The following is an 11,340-nucleotide window of genomic DNA, read 5'->3' as shown; positions in this document are numbered from 1 at the left end:
CTCTCTTTTCCCTTCTTTCGTTTGTGTAAAGAAAAAATGTGAACGCCAAAAGTAAACAAAATTGAATAATATAAAAAGTTACCTTAAAAATCTAATTTGTATTCTCTTTGATTTCGTATGTGTATTCTCTCAAAAAAAAATCCCCTTACAATAGTTTTCCATGGCTTTTATAGCCAAATTTTACAACTTATAACAAGTAGGGTGATAGAGTTAGTGGGGGTGATGGAGGTAGTGGATGGTTTAGTAGGGTGTGGGGGTGATGGATGTAGTAGATGGTTTAGTAGGGTAACGGAGTTAGTGGTCGGTTTAGTGGGGTGTTTAATTTGGGCTGGTTTAACTGGCCTCGGACAGAAATTTGGTCCTACAATACCAATATTAATCAAGTTAATACTCAATTAACGAATGTATTTTAAATAATTCTTTTTAAACTTTAGAAAATATATTTAATATATCCTATACAAATTTTACCGACGAAGTATTTAAAAGATGATTATGACTAACATAACCATTAAATTACTGTTAAAAGATCAGCATTAATTCTACAAATTGAATAAACTCTTTAATTTAATATTTATTTCGGTTTAATCATAGCAAGTAACTTAATTAATTCATAGCCATGGCTAATGAAACAGCTATGTAAGTTACCAAAAATCACCTTTTTTTTTTTTGGTCAAAACAAGAAGGAAACTAGTTATATAAAGCATCTTAAACTAGTTTAAGAATCCCACATGAGAAAAGCAAGCAAAGCCCCCAAATTTAAAGCAAGTTAAAAATCCTACAAAATATGGGCAAACCCTCGTTGACTTTGGTTTTCTTTTTCATTCTTTTGGCTAAAGCATCATGTTAGTAATTTCTGTCTTTCAATTTTCTATTTTGTTTATAAAACATCTATATACTATGTGTCTTTATGGATATTTTTAAATGTATATTTTTTTAGTGACAATTTTACTTGTTTTATTTTTTGTTAAATATGTAGTAAATGACATATATGCATATATATATATATATATATATATTTACATTTGAGTAAATATTATACTTTTTTTTCCTTAAGATCTTTTGTAAATATGAAAATAAATTTTAATTAAATCATAGTTTAATTATCATCGTTGCTATTGCAATAACATGAAAGATGTAAGTTTAAAATCTTTAAGTATGTTTTTCCTCCATTTTAAAGGTTTAGGGTTATGTATATAGTAAACGTTATGTCAAAAAATACAAAAAAGAAAAAAAATCCTCCAATTTAAAGATTTAAAGGTTATGTATATAATAAGTATTACGTAAAAATGTAAGTGTACAAAGAAGTCAAAGTCTTTTTGTCATGTAATAACATATATTTTTTAAAAATAAAATATTTAATAGAATGAATTGAAATTTGTTCGTCTTAAGCCTGAAAATATACAATTTTAAAAATAACTAGAAATAATGTGCCAAAAAAATTATAAATAGATTAAATCCGAAAAGAAATTATAGTAAATGGAATTTAAACAATTAATTAATTTTGTGTGGCTGAGAATAGCAAAAATGATTTGCTCAGATTGGCAAAATGGAATTGAAGCAAGGGAGGTTCCCATACAGTGCTATCAAAGCCTGTTTGACACTGTAGTTGAGGTAATCCAAGAAGCATACGAAGGAATCACTGGCGACCTTGTGGAAAGAAAGAAATGCGACTCTCACTTTGAAGTTATTGGTGGAGGCTACAAATTCCGAAAAATTATTTCTTTATGAACTATAAATTAGAGATAAATTTTATATATAATCCTAATACATATAGCTGAATGATTGATGAAATCTTATATTTCCATGTATAAGGATCTTCCATCTTTCTCAATATAATAATAAAACATTCTCCTTTTTGTTTTTTTTTTTCCTTTTTTTTTTTACAAATTTCTTTACTTGCATTGCAAGTTACCTATCTATATAGACTACCATTCCAAACGCATGCGTATATAATTGTTATTTGAAGGGGAGGACAACAATCCGGCTCGAATTCTAATCTTTAGAATACCAACAAATCGTTTAATCACCACTCCCTCCGCAGTAAACAGTCAAGAATTGAAAATAACAAGTTTGCAGAAAGGGTTTAGGAATGTTGAAGTTTAAAATTTGTTTGTGGCGTAGGTGCATGAGTTAATTAAGGTAATACATGTAGTTAAGTTTCATTCAAATCCTTGTTTTCTTCCAAAGCATGACCCTCCTCCTTTATCCGGGCTTGGGACCGGCAGTGCCGAAAAGGATATATACTCTCAGGTTTCAATATGGCACAGGCGGAGTTATCATAGGGTATTGTCCTCAATCAGAATTGTTGGTTTTATCTAAGTGACTGCATTGGATCACTTAAGGCTTAAACCAAGGATAAGAAAAAGGCTAGCAAGGAAAGCCCACAAGCAAGCCAAGTAACCCAAGCGAAATTCCCAGGAAGGAAAATGCTAGACATTATGAAAAAACCAAGTGCTGCAATCACAGATACTGTGTTGCTAATAATGCTTGCAATTCTTGGGTGGGAAGTGTGCAAGAAGATCCCACAGAAAGAAGCTGCAAAAGCCATCACCATGGAAGCAGCAGACCATGGAAGCAGCGTGTGATGATGATCAGCTTGCTCCGTTGAAGATGATGGAGCTAAGGCAAAAACTGCCTGGAATGTTAAACTCATAATGGTCTTACCAAGACTCACTGAATTAGGCCTCGGTTGCTGGTGATGACTTTGCATTTCAATTTCAAAACTGTTGATGTAATTGCAAATTGGTGAGGCACCCCATGAGCCTGCAGCTGAGCAACACCTGATTCTGGTAATGGAATTGGCGGTTGCTTGAGGTGTTGATCTTGAAATTGGTAAAGTAAGAGGATTGTTAGCCTCAAATGAATGCCTAAATTGGGATAGCATTTTACCAACATCATGAAATGAGTGTTTGATGATGGACAGAATGGAAAAAGGTGGGTTGTTTGGGGGCATTACCATAGAGAACCAGAGTAAATAATATTTCTTTGGCCTCTTTTTAGTTATAATGTCTGTCTTATCATATAAAAATGGGTTACACCCCACACATGCACAAGAAAGAAAAAGGTTTACTGGTTTTTGAAGTTTCCCCAGAAGATTGAAGGAAGCTGCTTTAAATCAATACTTAATTAGAGAAAGAGTAGGAAAAAGAAAAAGAGAAGGGGTAGGATCCTTTACTAATTTACTCATCTTCAGATTACTTTTCAACATTTTATTAATTATATTACATTTTATATTAGTTTAGGTTCATTTTATCTCACATATACTGTATATAATATTTTTTAAGAAAAGAAAAACTTTCAAATGAATAAAAAGGAAAAAATATGATTTTTATCAATAAAATAAAAAAATTGATTTTATGATAACATCAATATGAAAAATCTAGAGTAAAATTAAAAGTGAAAAGTTATATGAAGTGAATAAATTGTAATGAGTTAGGAGAGAGAAAAACACATTTGGTATTTGATTGAAGATTGAAGATTGAAGATTGAAGATCGAAGATTGAAGATTTTTATTTTGTTTCTGAAGAGTAAAAAAAAACTTAATTTAGTTTTTTTATATATTTGCATGATGGTAATAAATGTCTTAGTTTAAAAAAAATTATAAGTACTCATTTATGGTACAAATTAAAATCGTGTGATATTTTTAATTTGTTTTAAGTTATCAAGTGGGTGTAAAATTATATTTATAAAAATATAAGTGAAATTTTAATTAAAATGGTTAAGTTAAAAGTTTAAAATTTACGTATTCGATTTGAAATCGAATTATAACATTATTTTATTGAAAGAACATGAAAGGGAAAAAAAGATATTTTTATGTTAATATTAATAAGCTTTTAATCATTTTTAAGTTGAGTTCATGTTGGTTCACATTTGACATGAATTTAAATTTTGTCAATACTTTATAAAAAATAGATAATATATTTTATTATAATAATTTTTGTATGTTTTACTATTTTTAATATCCTGTACTATTTATTAAGGGTTTCACACACTTAGTATAATTCAACAACCAAGTCTCAATTTAATTAAAAATATTATTCAAATTTATATTTATTTTCTAAATATAAAAAACCTGGAAATCTTGGCTATCCCCATCTTTACAATTTTAATTAAAATCACAATTATTTTTTTTATGAATTTATTATGTAAATGTTTTTGCACATGTCTTAGGACTTATTTAGTATTGCTTAAAAAAAATTATTTTTAGAAGAAAAATTGTGTTAAGCAAATTGTTTTTGGTCGAAACTTTTGGCTTTCGAAAAGGAGAAAGTTAAAATTTTTAGTTTTTTCTTTTTCAAAAGCACTTTTGGTGCTTAATTAATTTTTCATCTTTCTAATAACATAGTACTTTCCTTTCTTTTCTTTTCTTAGTCCTTAATTACAAATGTCTTAAAATCATTAATTAAAAATAAAAATATTTTTAAAATAATACAAATGTTTTAATATCTAATTACAAATATTTAATGGTTATATTTAAATATTTAAAATATATTTTATATATTATAATTAAATTTTATAAAAATAATGTTTATTGCTTAAAATTATTTAAAATTATATTTTATATATTAAAATATTAAAATCAAGATATAATAATTTTTATATTCTTATTAAAATATAATAATATTAACTAATTTGAATATTATTTAAATGCATATTTGTTACTTGATAATAACATGTCTAAAATGAACATTTTATTTCTCAAAAGCACTTTTTGACAGTAGTGCTAAGCACTCAAATCTTAAACCAAACTTTTCAAAAGTATTTTTCCACATCATTTTTCAAAAACATTACTAAACTAGCCCTTAAGTAGAGTTGATCATAGGCCGGGCTGGACTAATGCAAAAATTAGACCCGTTTTCTAAGCTCGAGCCCAAATTGACCCGAAAAATGGGTCTAAATTTTGCTCAAGCCTGGCCTACCCGTATTAAAAATAGCAATTATGTAGTTTTGGGCAATGATGTAAGCGATAAGATCCCCAAACAAGAATGTTGTAAAGATGCAAGAGCTCTCTATAAAAGACTTTAAGTTTTGCAATAAAAGGCTTAAACACTCAATTCAATGGTCAAAAGTTTGTTTCTCCAATATTTTCTAGCTTTCAAAATTTAAGTTTTAAAATAATATTTGTTTTTCAAAATTTAAATTTAAAACAAATTAAATTTAAGCTTTCAAATTATTTTCAAATTATTATTTCCAATATATAAAAAGCCAAAATATAGAAAAGAAAGGAAAAAAAATCAGAAAACAAAATTGACAAAACAATAAAATGTTATAGATGTAGAAAACACAGTGAAAACAATAAAAAGTAGTAGCAAAATTAACAATAAAATAAAAGTTATATAATATCCAAATAATAATAACAAAATAGTAACAATATAATAACAAAACAACAACAAACAGCCGTAGAATTTTTTTTGTCAAATTTGTGCCAGGTTGGGTCCGGGCTAAAGAAGTTTTGACCGAGGCCCAACCTATTTTCTAAACAAGTCTTATTTTTTTATCCAAACCTAATTTTCGTACTTATATTTTTACCTAAATACTCTCACTTTCGGACCTAAACTAGTAACTCTTCTCATCATCCAAGTCTAAGTATTAGTAAAGTTTTGTTTCTTTGTTTCCACATGTGAATATAATTAATATACTTAAAAAATATTTAGAAAAAGAATCAAAACTGCTAATAACAATTGGAACATGTTAACTTTTGTCTCCTTTGTTAAGAAAAAGAAAAGAGAAAGAAAGATCCCAATAGAAGCAGTAGTTTGAGTCAAAAGATTGGTGACCGAGTAATATCTATTCTGTCTCTTACTTTTGCAATAATGCACAATCCTTCGTGAGGAGTTTCAGAAAATTGAAGTTGGTACTAGAAGAAGTTTCGAAGAAAGAACTATGCTTTGCTTTCAATACGGACAAACATTTAGCTTTATAAACCCTCTTTTTCTTCATCTTTCTCTAATCAATTCCATTACAAACGCCTAATTTCTTTGTGTTTTCCTTATTTTTGTTGGCACTGATTCTTGGATTGTCTCAATGATATGATATGCATAGGAGTGGAGATGGTTTCAACAAGTTACCATCGCCATGTCAGTTTTACAGAGATGATCTCAAGCCTTGCAATTCAAACAACCATCTTGGAATCAATTCCGTTTATCTCCTTCATAGTTGTCACCATCCTTATGGTATTTCCACATGATTATATGTCAATGAAAACCCAGTATCAACTCTTGTCTTCAAAGGTCACCCACCCATCTTTCATGCGTTCACAATCTGCATCATCTTAGCTTTCTCAGCTGCATTTTGTGCACTGATGATCCTCAACTACCCTAAAATTGCAAGATTTTGTGGATATTATTCCATGGCTTCAGCTTTGAGTCTACTCATTTGGGTAGTTTCAAGCTAGGAAGATCCATGTTATAATGGTACACCTATCTCCATTCTCCCCATTCTCAAAGATGATATCTAACAAATAACAGAATAATTTACATCATCCAAGTAAAACCAAATACAGAATATGGTGATGAATGCATAGTCATCAATCGAAAATGACAAGAATATACAACACAGGGCACAATGTGTGCCAGCAAAAATATAATTTCAGTGGCCATCAAAAACCAAACATGATCTGTTTCTCACTCAAAAAATATATAGCTAATGCAGAAAATATTGCAACCAGAATTGCTATCAACATACATAACAGTTTAAAGTTGCCTCTCTTTCCTTTTTCCTTAACATGCTTGCTCGGAATAGCACTAGTGCCACCGTCAATTATGGTGCTGGAAGGCCTAGCTGCTGTCCTAAGAAGAGATACATCTTTTGATGGCTCATCCACCTGTTTCAGAAGAACACCATAACTTGAGACATTCTGAAGCATATAACCATCACATCTTATCAAAGTCTAGTGAACCCTTACACTAATAATATATACTGGCACAAGGGTTAGAAGAGCATATTCGCCACCCATTTTCTTGTGATGTATAAGAATAAGAAATAAGATAAAGCAAAGAAACATGAAATTAACATACACATGCAGAAATTCCGAGAAGGCTAAACTTAAAAGGGAAAGCTATTGAAAAATTCAGTTTCATGAAGCTTTAAAAGAAAAGAATGGAGGAACCTGGAGAGTACCTGCCTGTACACTTGTGGCAGAGGTGGCCGCTTTTTCGAATGTTTTTGTACATGTAGCTCTAGTTGAATCACTATTCAGAACAGATATCTCATTGCCATCATCACCTCCAGAGTTACAGACTGCTGTAGAGTCGGCTTTTACCATATTTTGTAACTTTTTCACCAATATTTCCTTCTCTTTTACTATTGAAGATAGCTGCAAGGAACATTTTGCAACTAATTAAATACCAGGTCCAACATGAGAGTACATGTACAAACATAATCATGAATAAGAAAATAATAAAAACAACTAAGTTCCGAGAGATTCCAATGGGAATTCATTCCAAATGCAGAGGACATTTTTTATTTGTTTTATTGTATCACAATAACATAAAGTTAATACCTGCTTTTGAATGCGTTCTCTTTCTGTAGCTAGTTGGGCAACCATATCTGTGATTAACTTGGTCCTATGACTGATTTCTTTTGCATTTGCCTCTTTTTCAATGTTAGCTTGATTCAAAGATGTCTCCAAGCATTCAATTTTATGCCTTAGGATGCCTAGCTCGTTATTAAGTTCGAAGTTAGATTCAGATAATTCAATGCATTGCTCCTCCACACCTTCGGTTCTACTTTCAGCTTTTGAAACCTTTGATTTTAGATCTTCAATTAAAGTTTCCATATCCCAAATTGCAGAGTAGAGCATGTTTTGCTGCTCCTGACTTGCTTCGGAAGACGCTTTTGCATGCTGTAGTTGAATCTCCGATTCCCTCAACTGCTTCTCTAGTGAGGTCACCTTCTTTGTGCTTTTCTCGTTATTACCTTTAAGAAAATTCAACTCTTCGGTAAGTTCCAAGTTCGCATCTGTTAACTCTGAGACCTTGGCTTCTGCACTTTCAGCTCTACTTTCAGCTTCATAAATGCTTACTTTTAGTGAATCAATAACGGTTTCCATTTCATGAAGATGTTCTTGACTTGTTTCACTGGAAGCCATTGCATTCTTCAGCTGTATCTCAGATTCTTTTAGCTGTTCCTCAAGTAACTTCATATTCTTCCTCAATGTGAATACTTCGGAAGCTTTTGCAGCATGTTCCACATTGCTGATCTCAAGCTTTTCTAAAGCTATATCTTTGGCATTCAACTCTTCAATGCAACCTTCAATTTTAGATTTGAGCTCAGCTTCTCGTTGAATCGAACCATTCATGTTAAACTGAACAATCTGAAGTCGACCTAATAGTTCCTTCGAAATTCCCATGAGCACCTCAGCAGCATTCTCAGCCTCTAGAAACCGTCCCCAAACAACTTCTGCTGCCTCTTCCATGCGAAGAGCGACTTGTTCAGTATGATGTAGCTTTAGTTTTAATGATTCTTCATTTTGTCCGGACTCTAATAATTTATTTTCAAGCTCTAGCTCCCTTGCAAGTGATTTGTCAAGCATCCTTAGAATTTGTCTTTGTTGTTCAACAGTCAGTACTTTGGATTTCCCGATGATGTTTGATAGCTGATATTGCTCAGATACATCCATGGCCTCATCATTAGTCCCTATTCATAAGCATATGTTAGGGTAAGTATAGTTTTTGCGCACTGTTAATTATGTTATGTGATAAAATCGAACTTGGACTTACAGTTCTCATGTTTGAAATATGGAAAGGAAGCTTGCAGCTTGGTTGACAGCAACTTCACCTCCAAGACAATCCCTTGACACCTTTTCAGGGATTCTTCAGAATCATGCAGCTTCTTATCCATTTTTTCAGATAGTGTTCCCAAAGGAACGCACGAAGATGTTTTACGACGAGCATCAACAATCTCTGACTGAACGGCACTCAAGAAAGTTTCCACTTCCCTTAACTCAGAATCTAAAATTCCACATAAAAGGTCAAATACCAAAGCCTTCTCAATGAACTGAGCCGAAATATCACTACTCCCATACGCCATCTCTTCGGGATCCTTGTCCCAACCCAGAAGAAACATCAACAGTACATGCAAATTTACCAGTTTCTCATTACAACAAGCCAAATCCAAGTCAATTCTGTCCAAATTGGCACCCAACATTTCTTGGATGCCCTCTCCAGTTGATAAGGCCTCTTCATGAAACTGAACTGCATTTGACTCTGGGTTTCGCATATGCATATACTTTTCATCAACATTGAATTCATTCATTTCCATGGCTCAATTCTTGGTTTAGGTAACTGAGAGGCAAAGGATGGATAAGAAAAAGCCAGTTCAGATCTTTCTCAGCCACAAATTTAGGGTTCTATCTAAACAGTATGCAGTTAAATTCAGCTATAGAGAGAACTCATCAATGCAAATCAACCATAAAACACCACAACCAATCAGATTTATCAATCATAAAATTGACCAACCCTAATCATTACAAAACCTTAAAAATCCTCAATGGAATATTCATCAATTTAACAAAGACTTGACACTTGAACTCCACAACAAGATTCAGATGAAAAGCCAACAAAATTTTATATAAAACTCAATTCAACCTTCAGTTCACCAATACTTCCAGCAACATTAAAGTCAAGCAGTCATCAAAAGACACAAAGCCAACACTGTCATAAACTTCCCACAATAAATGAACATGCATGAATAACATAACAAGAAAAAATAGACAAAGTACTATTTAGAGAGTTAAAGTTGAGAACAAGAATAATTTTTTTGCAAGGAAGACAAGAAATGAGGTGAAAAAGATGGTTACCAGAGAGCAAAATCTAGATGGGTTTTTGATAATTCTTGGAAAAAAAGAAAAGAAAAGGGATCAACCGAAGAAGAAAAGTCAACTGACACTTTTTAACAACGACCTGTTATGTTCATAAAACCGTTGATGTTCACTGATCTGTCTGTTACAAAAAATGGATGTATTAGCAAATAACAGGTCAATTGGGAACGAGAGTAGGTGATCTTAGAGAGGGAGAAATGAGGGTGGTGGTTCATGGTGGGGCGCATTAGCAACCACCGTGCTCCATGGGGACCTACGTTGAATTATTGAGATGCCAGAAAAGAACAATATAAAAGTTTGTCATATGACCTACTACAAGCACAAAAGTTATAATTATAATCAAAATTATTACAATTTTTAATATTTATTGATAGAATATTCATCCTTTTCCGAAACAATTTGGGCTTGAATTAAGTATTATAATATAAAATTTAGGGACATAAACAACTGGATTTGATAAAATGAATCATATCCAACGGGGTTAAATATTATACCGTATTTTCTTTGCATGGGAAGGAATATTCAGATTTAAACCGGATATCTAATATGAATAAAAATTTAGATTAATGGTCACTAAAATTTTAGATTTAAACTGGATATCGTGGAAAGGAAAGGTAGTCATGTGACATGATCACATTTATACTGAAAGATAACTTGGCCAAGCAAACGACAAGTTCCCCTGTCTTTAGCCATATGGGAATCATTAATATAGTCCATCCATGTCCTAAACAATTGAGTGGTTTATTGTCGGTTTATTTTTAATTTCAGTAACCATGTTTTATATGAAAAAAAGACCTAAAGATTTTTATGATCTTCTAATATTTCAAAATTTAAAATGGTTTGAAGTTTAACAATTAATTTAGAATTTATTAACTTATCCAATTAACAATAATTATAATTGTAAATAATTACAATTCACAAATCTAAGACGAAAATAACAATAAATTTAGATAGCATCCACTCCTAAAAAATTTCAAAATTTTAATATTATCATTAAAGCAAGATCCTCTTACTATTTTATTTTATTTTCTCAAATTTTAATTTTTAATCTTATCAAATTTACTCGATGCTAATTATAATTATTGAAGCGAGTTAATCTTCTTTTGTTAATTGAGATTTTCTTTATTCATTTATTCTCTTCTAGCTATTTTATTTTATTGAGTAACATTAATTTTAATATTTTTGTTTATCGTAATATGATTTTTAGTGATTACTATTTAGACATATTATTGTAGAATTAATTTTTAGATTTTATTCAATCTCCCTTGTGTACGATTCTCAAATACTTACCGATGTTCTGTTGTAACACAAAACTATATTACAATTTGACATGTTCGCTTGCAGATATCACACTTATTTTTTATACTTTTATTTGTACGATTTTACTCTAAACGTTCGCACGTTTGGAGACTGTCACCCTCATTGGACTGGCTCGTTGCAACGTTAGGGAGGCCACGTTGTGGGTAGCTCATTGGGACGTCGTTCACTATTTCAACCTTCCTGTGTTCGAAATTTCACTT

General features: G+C 31.2%; 1 protein-coding gene and 1 long non-coding RNA gene across 4 annotated transcripts; one reads left to right on the top strand and one right to left on the bottom strand.

The window, feature by feature from the left end:
- The first annotated feature begins 721 nt into the window (after nt 1-721).
- LOC128286957 (uncharacterized) lies at nt 722-1,866 on the top strand. The gene is made up of 2 exons (XR_008277648.1): nt 722-842; nt 1,538-1,866. It is a non-coding gene; the product is annotated as an uncharacterized LOC128286957 (long non-coding RNA).
- Nucleotides 1,867-6,437: 4,571 nt separating this feature from the next.
- LOC108461127 (WPP domain-interacting tail-anchored protein 2) lies at nt 6,438-10,156 on the bottom strand. 3 transcript variants are annotated; one of them, XM_017760840.2, is made up of 5 exons: nt 9,800-10,156; nt 8,721-9,284; nt 7,502-8,637; nt 7,120-7,315; nt 6,438-6,823 (listed from the first exon to the last, which is right to left on the bottom strand). In XM_017760840.2, exons 2-5 carry the CDS (start codon nt 9,259-9,261, stop codon nt 6,816-6,818), a joined length of 1,881 nt encoding a protein of 626 aa, XP_017616329.1. In that variant the 5' UTR covers nt 9,262-9,284; nt 9,800-10,156; the 3' UTR covers nt 6,438-6,815. The 3 variants fall into 3 exon arrangements, with proteins under 3 accessions (XP_017616329.1, XP_017616326.1, XP_017616328.1); XM_017760837.2 differs by having other exon boundaries at nt 7,124-7,315; nt 9,800-10,152; XM_017760839.2 differs by having other exon boundaries at nt 7,124-7,315; nt 9,903-10,152.
- Nucleotides 10,157-11,340: the final 1,184 nt, after the last annotated feature.

This window comes from Gossypium arboreum, chromosome 13 (genome assembly GCF_025698485.1).
Source record: "Gossypium arboreum isolate Shixiya-1 chromosome 13, ASM2569848v2, whole genome shotgun sequence".
NCBI lineage: Eukaryota > Viridiplantae > Streptophyta > Magnoliopsida > Malvales > Malvaceae > Gossypium > Gossypium arboreum.
The sequence above is the reverse complement of the archived record's forward strand: the minus strand, read 5'-3'. Positions and strand labels throughout refer to the sequence as shown.